The sequence below is a fragment of the Channa argus genome, chromosome 3 (assembly GCF_033026475.1).
Source record: "Channa argus isolate prfri chromosome 3, Channa argus male v1.0, whole genome shotgun sequence".
In the NCBI taxonomy this organism is placed as follows: Eukaryota; Metazoa; Chordata; class Actinopteri; order Anabantiformes; family Channidae; genus Channa; species Channa argus.
The window spans coordinates 822,791-835,438 of NC_090199.1; the positions used below are offsets into that span (position 1 = coordinate 822,791).

Here is a 12,648-nt window from a genome sequence, read left to right on the forward strand (position 1 = left end):
TCTTCTCTATTCAGTGAAATCCACCAAGCATGACCATGTTGGATCATTTGAACTGGGAGATGTCCTGGATGCAAAAATAAACAGTCGGTGGACTTCTTTCCACTTACTCTCAACCACATTCAAAAGTGGAGAGTTAATGCAAAACATTTGAAATTTGTAAAAAGGTGAGAAATGTGTGTATTAAAACAAAAGAAACTTAGTGAATAAGTGCTGATGTATGTGAAACATGACCTAAATGTTCAGGAAACAGAGAAAAACATCATATCAGTGGTGAGTGATGTCAACGGAATAAACACATTTTCATTGTCAGACATGTGATTGGAACTTTATCTCAGTGTGTCCTCATTTCTTTCTGCAGTGATTTCATGGGTCCAAATGGATTATTATTATTTCAATCAACCAACTCCAGATTCTGACATTACACTAGTGGAAGTAAATGTGCATTCATTCACACTTTGAATGGGTTTTTTCTGAATTCTCTTGAAATGTGCAGAGATACCTGTAAAAGTGTATATTAATCTGTAAAAGTGTACTGAGCTTTGTAAAACTGTAAAACAACAAATCTACAAACGTGATATTTGTAAATATATACACAAACTCCTGTGTAAATAAAGTAAATAAGCTTGTAAATAAATCTGTGTCTTTAAATGTGTGCAGAAATAAGTGTATATAAAATCTAAATGTGTACACAATTCAGCAAATTAGTAACATTTGTAATGTGTACATGAATGTGTGTATATGATTTTACTGTATGTAGATACAACAGTTAATGTCATTATTCCAGTGTAACTTCAACTTTGTGTTCTTACTTTATAAAAATATTTGTAGTCCAATTACTTTAAATTAGATGTGTAAGGTGTGGAGCTTAAATTCCTCTTCCGACTCACTTATATCAGTGTAGCAGCGCAGTAATTTAAGAAAAGGGTTTATGCACCATGGACATTTTTTGGCATATGTTTGATGTCAAAGTAAACTTGTTTTTAACAGAAGTTCGCTCCCATTGCAGTGTGTCTGTACAGTCAGCGCAGCAGGATGTGATGATTAATCCTTCCTTTGGGGAAATGCTGGAGGAGCCTGAGGAGGAACGTTTCTGCTGATAGGTTCACAAACAACCCCTGCTGCTGCTGACGGACACACACGTGTGTATATGATGTACAATGTCTCTGATGCTCTATATTAACTGGGATTTACTGCTGCTCTGCATCTTTTATGATGGTTACTGCATCACAGATCCACATACTGCAGAAAAGTGTGGGTCTCCCTGCAATATGGCTGAAAATGTTTGGTTTATAAAATGGGTTGCTTTATATTTGAAAGTATATAACAAAACACATAAAACAATAATAAAAACCATCCAGTGACCACAAGTGTTAGATCGATTATTAAAAGTCAAAAATGACTAATTTTCAAGTAGCATGTTTTACTTTGTACTTGCATCAAGTGGAACACGTTGTTCACAGTGCTGTATAAACGGTGGTAGCTGGATGAGCAGACGGCTGTGCATGAAATAATCATGTGTAATCTGTGTAACTGTACCTAAATATTTTTGTATCCTGTATACAGGTTGTAAGTTCCAACAAAGAATTTTACCAAAGTATATTATTTCTTTTTCTAGATTTAATTTAAACATTTAAAATACACAAAATCATTTCCAGGAAAATAGACAATTTCAACATTTTATAATAAAGTAACGATTGTCGTAAACAGTTGCGTATTTTCCGCGCAGCGTTGTTGCTCTTGAACACGCCCCCGAAAGGAATTGTGGGAACGACAAGATGGCGGGACGTTGGAAACCTCCGCTGACAGAAGCAGTCTCAAACAAAATGAAGTGTAAATAATAAAGAAAAGCTTCGAGAGAAAAACCGGTTTACCGGGAAACCATGAACCGAGGCCGCAGACACTTTGACTCGCAGGAGCCGGAAGCGCCCAGACCAAAACCGAACCGCCTGAGCAGAAGTTTCAGACAGACCCAGACAGCGGCGGAGGGCGACTCTCCAAAGAGCCAGAAGTCCGGTTAGTGACCTTATTTTTTGCTGGTTTTCCTTTATCTCAGGTTCTGGGATCGACGCAAGGCTGGACAACGTCCGGATTAGTTAAAGTTAAAGTTAAAGTAGCTGACCAGCAAATGTTTGTTCCATTCCTCCAGACTTCAAGACTCCCACCAGAATCCCCAGATCCAGAGTGGTTGCTGGTTTCAGTGGGGAGTCTCCACACAACGACTCAGATTTTCAGCAGGACATCATCTGGGACACCACCTCTCCTTCACCCAACAGACCAGGTAAGCTGAAGCCTGATAGCGACATTACTTATTACTGAGTAAAGTTCATTATTTTAGTTGTAATAATGTGGCAGGTTATTTAAAAAAACCTAATAGATAATTTCAGTTATTTATTCAATGCACGTATCCAAAGCTTTTTTCTATATATACACATATTTCACATTTTTGGACATTTGATTCACTGTACTTTGACAAACTGTGTTTGTGTTGTGTGCGACTCCTAAGGTAAAAGAGGTAAAAAATATGGTACAGGACTCGTGGACATCTCAGAGATCGTCAGCAGGATCGCACCAAAGGTCAGTAACACCACTAATGGGTTAATACTTCAAGTTCAATAGTTGCAGCACAAAGTTCATGCTGGAACTTGATGCTGTTCATAACATGAATGTACAGATCTAGTCCAGATTCATTTCATGTGCCCCTGATAAATATGCTTGTTACAACATGGACGAAGGTCGATGTTTAAGTAGGAGATGACAGAAGCCATGTAGTTACTAAACCCTGTTTCTTGAGCTATAAAGAATCAATTTTGTGTTCTGCACTTGTGTAAACACTTTTCTGATGAGGTTTTTCTCCTTGACTTAGATTTTTGCTGCCTTGTACCTCACTTGTAAGTCACTTTGCTTGAAAAAAGCGTCTGCTAAATGACTAAATGTAGATTTCATGTTAATCCACTTTGTGAAGCATGGCAGACCAGAGGTTGCAGAGCCAACTTTACAGCAGTGGATCGGGGACAGTGCCACCATCCCCTGCACTCCAGATGTTCAAGTTCCCAAACCCAAGAAGAAATCTCCGAGGTAGGTTCAGAGGAAGCAGCAGTTATGAGAAAGAACTTTCTCTCTTAGGTCAAACGTAAATGTAGCTTTAAGTTTCCAGCTTGTTTATTTGTGCCACATTCATGTTGCAGCCAAATACTTTTGTTGTTCATTGCCAAACTCTTGGTATCTCAAACGTTTTTTGTTTGGCGTGTTAATTGTGCAGTAAAATCACTAATCTAACCTCAATAACCCACTTTTTCACGTTTATGAAAACTCTGGCCCTCAGTTCAGTACTGTGGAGAAGCCTTTAAGTCTCTAGAAACTTCTCACACTTGGATTTTGTCCCATTCTTCCTGACTGATCCCCTCAGCTCTGTCTGCTTTCACTTCATTCGATTCTATGTGTTATTGAGTAGATTAATGGACAAAAACCCATTTAAATGTGGTAAATATCAATTTTAAATTAAATCTGTAACATAGTAGTGCGCAAATATTTAGATAAAATCAGAAAAGTTTATCCAGAATTTTTTTTATTTATTTTTTATTTTTTTGTTTATCCACAGACCAAATGGAGTGGACGACCTCTTGAAGTTGGCCAAACAGTTTGACTTCAACATGTTCTGTAGAGATGAAGAAGAAGTGGAGGACATGCACCAGCAGAGTTTGGAGCACCTCACTGAGCATGTCTTGGATTTTGAGAACGACAATCAGAACGATGGTTCAGCTTTGCTTCCTGGAATTGGTCAAGCAGTTGTGAACGCAGCAGCTGGAACAGATGTGCAGAAGCACCTGGACCAACAAATGGACAATGATCTGGATTTTTTGTTTGATGGACCGACCCAACACATAAGCAGAAATTTAAGTCAAGCACCATCACCTCAGCGTTCACAAGTAAAACTTATTCCATCACAGCCTTCTGGAAAACTTTCCTCACATGGTCCCGATTTAGGTGCGTCTGCTGCAAACTCTAAAAGTCCCTCAGCAAATTATGAGTTTGAGGATGACTGGGATAACGATGACCTGCTGAATGACTCTTTGGTGTTGGAGATGACACAGAATCCACACAACTTCTCCGCTCCAAAGCATTGCTCAACACAGAAACTTGCCACTGAAGTCAAATATCAAACGCCAACAAATATTCCCATCAGACTCGACCAATCAGCAGTTACTAAAGTAGAGAAAGAAATTGTGAGACAAAGAACAACTTTCAAACTGGAGTCTAACCCAAATTTCTCTGTGAAAGGAAACCACAAAGACACATGGATGAATACGAAGGAAGAGTCCAGCTCAAAAGCAGCAGAAAAACACAGTCAGCCAAGCAGGTTTTTATCCAGTAATGGTTGTTCAGTTGAGGTGGGACCTCAGCGGCAAACACATCAGTCAAACAGAGCAAAGTCAGATCCACAGAAGTCACAGTTTTATCATGTAACGTCTGGTTCCAGCAGTGTGTTTGCTTCTGCTGTAACTAACTCATTTTCTGCAAAAAAGGCTCAGGGTTTTCTAAATAAACATGAGGTGATTTCTTGCCACAACGAGGCTCCTGCTGTCCACGACTTCCTGGACGATGACTTGGACTCTTTCTTCTTGTGTGACCTGGGCTGGGATGATCCAGCTGAAGACAACCTGCTGTGTGAAATGTGTGAGGACGTGGAGAACCAGATCCAGAGTGTGGATAACATGTCCATCAAACAGACTGTCCCTGGCCTTCAGGTTGGGAAGCAGAGAGCAACGCTGCAACCGTCCAACAGAACCTGGGATGACAGGAACCAACATTTTTCATATGGAGGAGGTGGTGCTGTCCTCCGTGATTTAGGTAGAGAAGCTAGCTGCTCATTGGCTGGTGGTTCTGCCTCTAACGTGGCTGCAGGTAAACAGGTGAAGGGTTCTTTCAGATGCACTCAATCAATAACTACTTCAGGTTCCACCAGCAGCTCCACATGTCTTCAGGGGAGCAGCAGGGTCGCGTCAGCTGCTGCAGCACCTCGATCCACAGTCAAAGACCAGGTCACCTTCAAGAGGCCAAACAACCCAGTAGGCAACAAAGGTACGAGCACAAACACACACAAAGTAGTTTGAAACTTTTAGCAGGTACTGATTTATTATCAGCCCTAGTTTGGTCCATAGCAACAACTTCTTTTTAGCAGTTACGTCTGTGGAATAACAGGCCTTCAGCCCTTAAATGTTTTAACTCATATTTTGGTTAATTAAATGGAAACTCTTTGGTTTGGTTAATTAAAGGGGCTCTGCGAGTCTTCAGAAAGATTAGGCCACTGTTAATTCATCAAGAGATGAAGTTTTACAAAGTTTAATTTGTTCCAAATAATTTGATCTTTAATAAAATCCAATATGGATTTTTATGCCTCTGTGCCAGCAACAGCCTTAGCCAGAGGCATTTAGTTTGGGGTTATCTGTCTATAAGTCTGTCTGTACCATTATTGTGAACATGATATCTCAGGAAACCTTGAAGCAACGTCCCCTTGAAATCAAGGATAAGCTGTTTTTCATGATCAAAGAGAAATGTAATGTCTCTCTATTCTAAAAACACGATATCACAAGAACAACCTTGAGGGAACTTCTTCAACTTTGCTGCAAATTTCCACTTTGAGTCAATGATGAGCTGATTATATTTTGTGGGTCAAAGGTTAAGGTCAGTGTGGCTCCATGTCCTTTGGATTCCTCTGAATGCAGCACAGAAATGACTTGAGAAATTATCTTTAATTTTAAAACCAGCATCCACTGGGACCTAGGACAAAGTCGTCAGTGATCGAGGTCACTGTTACATTCCGTTGTCCCTCATTCTTAAAGAGCTTCTTCAAACTTAGCACGTGTGAAAGGACATGCATGTAAACTACAACTTTACTGGCTCTCAGAGACACAGACCACCACAGTGTGTCTCCCACAAAGACACCATGATTCTAGTTTGTTCAAAAACACTGACATTGTGACCAAAAGAAGCATTAACAGGTCTTATTGACCCCACTAGTTGGGTTAAAATGGGTTATTTTCTGGTCCAACTGCGAAAGGTTTATTCCACATGGTTTTCAAAAAGGTTCCTGCAGAAACGCTGCTTTCTCTGTCCCTCCTCTGCAGCTGTGGCTAAATGTTCAGCAGCAGAGATCGAGCTGAAGAAGCAGCAGGCAATGGAGAGAAGACGACAGCGACTTCAGGCCACCCAGAACCTTCGAGCTTTGACTTAGCAGAGACAAATTGTGGAGCTGAACGGGTCCACTTCACCAGGCTGAGGACGGTCAAAGGTGCGCTGCTGTGTTTTTTCTAGCAGCATTACACATTTCTGATTGTTAGGTCAGTTTTTAAAACCTAAAGTCTGTAAATCAGCTCGATATGAGCGGAGCTAACATTATCTCACATGTTCTTGTAAACTGTACTTGTACTGTAATGTCGTGTTTATGTAGTGTTTTTCTTCTGTCACGTTTGTTTCCCAGGTTTTCTTTTTTGGAATTGCACAATGTTGTTTTAAAAGGAAAAAGCTTATTTGCTATTAAAAACAGCTTAAGGCAATTTATCAGGCATTTTGGAGAAGAACCTTAGAGAGATGACTGAAACTGTGTGAATGAGTCGGGTTTAATTAACAAACTTTAGTCATTTCAAATGTTAAAGCTTTGACTCATCATTTGTGCCCCCAGGCCATTTTATGTGCAAGGCTGATACCCTGTTCTAATTAATGAAGCCTTCATTTACACAGTGATTTGAAAAATAATGGTTACGATGATGAAGTTTCCCTCTGCATGTGCTCTCTGTGCTAAGCTAAAGATTTTCCGAAATAACAAACTGCTCCTTAAAGAACCTATAACTCAGCTCTTCTCTTTTTTGTATCATGCTGGTTTTAGTCCACTTTCTAAAATTTCTGTCCACGGTTTTATTTCTTCTTTGATATTTTTAAAATTAGTTTTCTGTAAAGCACTTTAGCAAACTGTTCTGTAGGTGTTTACCATTAAATTGACTTGATCTTTATTGGGATCTTTAAGTTGTTTTCACATTACAGCACAGCTGCACCCTGAACACAGCTGTGTGACTCTGTGGACTCTAATATTCACAGTATTCGTGACAATGGCTGAATATTATCACCATTTTTATCCAAAAACACTGACATGAAAAGAGAGTCGACGTGAAATGTACAGAAAACAATAATACAATTATGACTTATTAACATGTGATAACATAAGATAAAAAGTTTGCATCCCCTTATATTGAAATGGCAAAACACATTCTTTAATTCTTTGTAATTAATCTTATTTAATTCGTCATTGGTGATGCAAAGTTTTGCACTTATAAAATTTTCAATGTTTTACTATAAATTGTTTATACACTGACCAATTTCTAATTAAAAGGAATATTTGTACTAACAATATACAATAAATATTGTGCTGATGGAAAAAAAACATCTTTATTTTGAAATGGCAAAAAAGCAAAACAAGCAGATCAAACATTTCCATCGAACTGTAGGTGAAAGTAATTAAAATTAGCTGCAGCTTTTACCAGCTGCAACATTATTACATCAGTGATTATAATAACAGGAAATTTTATTCTGTGTAATTAGTAATTTTACTTTTAAAACTTTAGTTAAAAAGTATTTCTACACTATGCTACTGATACTTTTACTTCCATAAACTTCTCATTACTTGTCCCACATGTTTACTGAATAATCCTGTGATTATATGTTAGACATAAAGAATTAAACAGAACACGAAAACAGAAACATACAGTAAACACCATGTCAGAGCAGTGTTTTTCAGGTGGACGTACAGAAACGTTGATTCTTCCTAAAGCCTCAAAGTGTAACTCGTATCAGCCGGTCGGAGTCACTGTCCCCGCTCTGCCTCATCAGGCCTCTTCATTAGCAGTCTGGCAGCTGTCTGATGGAGCAGATACGGGTCCCAGCAGGTAAACCGAGCCCCGTTATCAGCAGACAGGTGTGTAACTGTAGTCCTGCACGTCGCTGCAAATCTCAGGCGCAACCATGTGATCTCCCCTGGTTTTATCACGCTCCTGTTGCTCCAACATACTAAAGGATTCACATTACTCCGTTTGCAGAGGAAAATAACCACAGACGTGAACTAACCAGCAACTTAGTGTAGTTAAACATTTTAGTTTCTCCATTCTAATTTTATTCAATCTGAATTTTCATTTGGTTTGAGTTAGTTTTACCAGTGGTTTTATTAGCTTCAGTCTAGTTTTTAGTTCATGGACTTGTTTTAGTTGAAAGTTGTCAAAGACTAATGTGGTGTGACAGATTCAAGATTCAACTTTTCCACTAAACCTTTTTAACATATCGTCATGGAACATTTGGCCCATTTACACCATGTTATGAACCAGCAGCAACTTTTTCTGTGGGTTTAACTAAAACAATGAACTGAAACAGACTTTGAAGTGTCAGGTAAAGTGTAGCATTGAATTCACTGACAGCTTGTGTCATCGGATTAAACCAGATGCAATGAACAGATTGACTGACTGGAGCTATCATGGTTTTGTCTGCTGCTGCTTTTTCTGTTCCTCTGATAGTGAATTTCAAATTAAGTTTAGTTTCCCTTTGATTTTGCTGAAGGGATCAGTGTGATGTGGGCCGACTGTGAGGTCAACCATAGATTTCAGCATTGGTTTAAAATAGTCCCACACAAGTCTCCTACATTTTCTCCCTGAAAGCATCACTTTGTCACTGGATGAGGCCTGAGGCACCATGTCTCCTTCTAGCCTCTGGAGAGCTATTTTATTTTCATTTAATTAGTTTAGTTTAGTTTTCTAGCAGCCATTAATATTTAGTTTTTGTTTTACTTATTAGTGAGTAATTTTTTTTTATTTTAGTTTATGAAAATGTTTCAAAAAACACGTGAAATGACTGTGGAGTTTCTAACAAGATTCTTCACGTGATTTAATTTTTTTCACTCCTAGTGGCCAAAAATTGCTTAGAGCAGCTTTGAACTTGGAAGCAAACATTCACATTTGAAGAGAAGCTGGTAAATGCAGCAGGTCCTGTTTGCGTCCTGTCGGGCAGCAGAGCACTTTCATGGCCCTGACACCTACAACAGCACGACTGAAAGTGTTTACGGAGTCGTCCTCCCCGTTGCAGCCAACACTTACCTGCAGGTGAAATGAAGTTATCTGAGAGGTATGCTGAACTCTGAATGACCCCCCCCCTCACCTCACTCTGCTGCTTTAATTATTCCTAATCCAGTCAAAGAGGACAGTGACAGGTGAGAGGACGGGTTGGTGTCTGTCCAGCTGGTGGAGGCTTTCACAGAGGGCAGCTCCACCAATAACGTACAGGACAGGTTTCACTTTAAAGACGCTTTCTGACATCCTGGATCTGGTTACGTCACGTGTGTGTGTGTGTGTGTGTGTGTGTGCGAATGGGTGAATGGGAATCAACACTGTAAAGTGCTTTGGATAAAAGCGCTACAAGTAGAAGTATACTACAAAAGTATTTACCATTTAAAAGAAGCCGACAGTCTGAATCTGATTAAAATGCTAAAAACAATAAAACCCCAAAACACAACAACAAATTTAGAGTAAGATGATAATTTTATGTTAAGTGAACATTTTACGTTGGGGGGGTGACAGACGAATAAGACAAAACTAATTAAAACTGACGAGTTTTGCAGCCTTGGTAATTGGATGAGCCAGTGATTCATATGATAATTGAGTATTTTAGTATAATAAAGGAGGTTTTATTACAAAATGAGAATAAAAACACATAAATCCATCAAACTAAAGAAAAACAACAATCTCTGTTCAGTCTGAAAACACAATTTCTTTCTGTAGTTATAACCACTGGCCTCTCGCTGACATCTGCTGGTAGAAATAAACTACAGCCAAAAGAGAATCTGAGGTAACTTAGGAGAAAACTGGACCATCAGTGGTAACTTTCAGTTTGTCAAAGTGAGACTCAAACCTCTTTGTTCCTCCGTAGCACATTTCTAGGATCTGTGTTTATGCATTTTGAGTCATTCCAGCTCAGAGTCATCCAGACGTTTCAGGATCTGCAGCCTTTCAAGTTGGTGCTGGAGCCCAAATCACAACCAGATGAGCAGGTTCTGTTTCGAGGTGCGAGGAAGCGACAGCTCAGTATGAATGAGACTTTTAATCTGCAGTGACAGCACAAAGCCGCCGCCTCCTGCAGCTCAGTTAGAAGAGTTCGGAGCTCCACCGTCAGCTCATGAACCCGTGTTGATACTGTGACACGTCTGGAAACTGTCACAAAGGCTGATCCAGATCAGAGTAGGATCAAAACCTAATGGCTCAATGACACTGGATTTTAGCGTTGACATATTTGTTGTATTTTTTAAATTCATTTCATACACTACATTTTAGCACATTTCTTTGTAAATCTGTATGTACACACTCACATCCATTAAAATAATGTTTTGTGTGACGTGACCAACTCAGATTCATGTCAAACACCTTTTATCTAGAAAATTACTGAAAGGTTACAGTGAAAAAATAAAGCTGCGAGATTCAAAATTGAAACTGAAAATGTAGTTTTGACATTTGACAGGACAGATCATGAGAGGGTAAAACATAATACCCCCTTAATACCAGGACCCTCCAGACTGAAAGAGAGAGACAAGCTGAGTCACATCTCTCAAGTTCAATTTGTGCAACTTTAGACCATGTTTTGTCTCTTTTTGGTAATTTTGTCTTTTTGTTTGTTCTGTTTGTCTTTTTGTGATTTTAATTCTTGTTTTTTTCTTGTGTGTTTAATTTTTATTTAACTCTATTGGGGTTTTTCTTTTTTTGCTCAGCTGTAGCTCAGTTGTTCATCAACCACAGTGTCAATGGTTAGATTCCCAGTCTTCCTGCTACATGTTGAAGTGTCGCTGGGAAAGACACTTGTCCTTAGTGTCTGCTACTTAGCGTCTGCTAAACCGACTCAACTTTCAAACAAGAGGATGGTGGTTGACCATCACCCTAAAGCTTAGAGAAGCGAGTTTGCCAGTTCAGTCCTTGGGCTGAAAAAGCAGCCCAAGCACTCGCTCACTCATCAACACCACTGATGTTGCTCTGAACCCCACTGCTCCAGCTCAGCGCTGTAGGATGCTGGGTAAGTGATCCATGAACGACCACATATGCTATAGTGACGTACTTTTTAGCAAACACTGCTGGAGAGTGAGATGAGGGATGAATAACTCAATCTGCAGCAGCTGATCAGTGTCTGCAGCATTTAAAAAGTCTTGAATTTTGTTCCCTCAAAAAGACTGTGGAGGGTTTTAAAAAGTGAAGATAACTTAAAATGTTTAGAAGATGTGAATATTGAGAGGAGCACAAAAAATGAGAAACAATTACTAACATTTTCTTAAAAGGAAAAACTAAAATCTAAATCTGGATCCAGAATTAACACAGGTGTGAACTAATGATTCAATTTTTGACTGAAAGGTTATCAGCAAACATTTTCATAATTAATTAATCATTTAAATTTAAAATTTTTTGTTCCTTTTAATTTTTCAAAACACACATAAATGTCTTTCATAAATATACTAGAAGGTTTGAATCCCCCAGTCAGCTGTTTAAAATTATTGTTAATTTAATATTTGAAAAACTCGGTTAATATTTAAGTACCTAAAAATGTATAGTCCTGATGATTAATTAAAACAACATAAAAAACTGCTGTTTGCAGCCATAGTCACGATTAAACAATAGCATAATGGATTATGTTTTCATAATGATTTTAAAGATTCTTCTCTTTCCAAATGAAAAACCAAAATAGAAAATCTGAAGACTAAAGAAAATAAACTATCATCATAGTAACATAACAATCACATTAAGATGCTCATTGTGTTCAGTCAGTCTCCAAAGACAATTTCCTTTTCTCCAGTAGTATTAAAGTCAAGATAATGTTGTGTTTTCACCTGTGAAGCTGCTGATGAATTTAAAAGTGTGTCGCTGACATCTGCTGGTGAAAATTGAGTAAAACTCTTGTCAGCAGCTTAATCTCTTCTGAGGTGGAAAACAAATGTCAATACTACTACTACTGTTGTAATCTAAAGAACCAAAAAAGAAAACTTAAACCTGTGAACAGTCACAGAACAGAATACAATTCAGACACACACTGACCTCAGCAGCTGCTTTCCAAAGTTTATTCCTTCACTTTGAGGAGAAACGTGCAGGCAGGTAACTACATGTAATGGTTGTATCAGTTTAATAATCGACAAGTAAAATTATAAGGGCACAAATACATTTAGGGACCACTGTGTTATGCGACCGCATGTACAGGTATAATTTGTATGAAGACTTTCAGTCAGGATTTAGAGTTCATCATAGTACAGAAACAGCACTGGTAAAAGTCACCAACCATCTTCTCATGGCCTTAGAAAATGGACTTGTCTCTATATTTGTTCTGTTAGATCTTAGTGCTGCATTCGATACCATTGATCATAACATTTTATTACAGAGACTGGAAGATGAAATTGGGATTAAAGGAGCTGAACTAGGTTGGTTTAAATCTTCTCAATTTGTTCATGTTAATGATGAATCCTCCATGCACACAAAGGTTAGCTATGGAGTTCCACAAGGCTCTGTGTTAGGACCAATACTTTTTACTTTATATATGTCTCCTTTAGGCAACATTATTAGAAAACACTCCATAAATTTCCACTGATAT

General features: G+C 38.5%; 1 protein-coding gene across 1 annotated transcript; it reads left to right on the top strand.

Annotated features, from left to right (window-relative positions):
- The first annotated feature begins 1,764 nt into the window (after window positions 1-1,764).
- On the top strand, window positions 1,765-7,007 carry etaa1a (ETAA1 activator of ATR kinase a). The gene is made up of 6 exons (XM_067499152.1): window positions 1,765-2,013; window positions 2,147-2,278; window positions 2,504-2,574; window positions 2,963-3,075; window positions 3,599-5,079; window positions 6,126-7,007. The coding sequence occupies exons 1-6, from the start codon at window positions 1,881-1,883 to the stop codon at window positions 6,230-6,232; spliced, it is 2,037 nt and encodes a 678-aa protein (XP_067355253.1). The 5' UTR covers window positions 1,765-1,880; the 3' UTR covers window positions 6,233-7,007.
- Window positions 7,008-12,648: the final 5,641 nt, after the last annotated feature.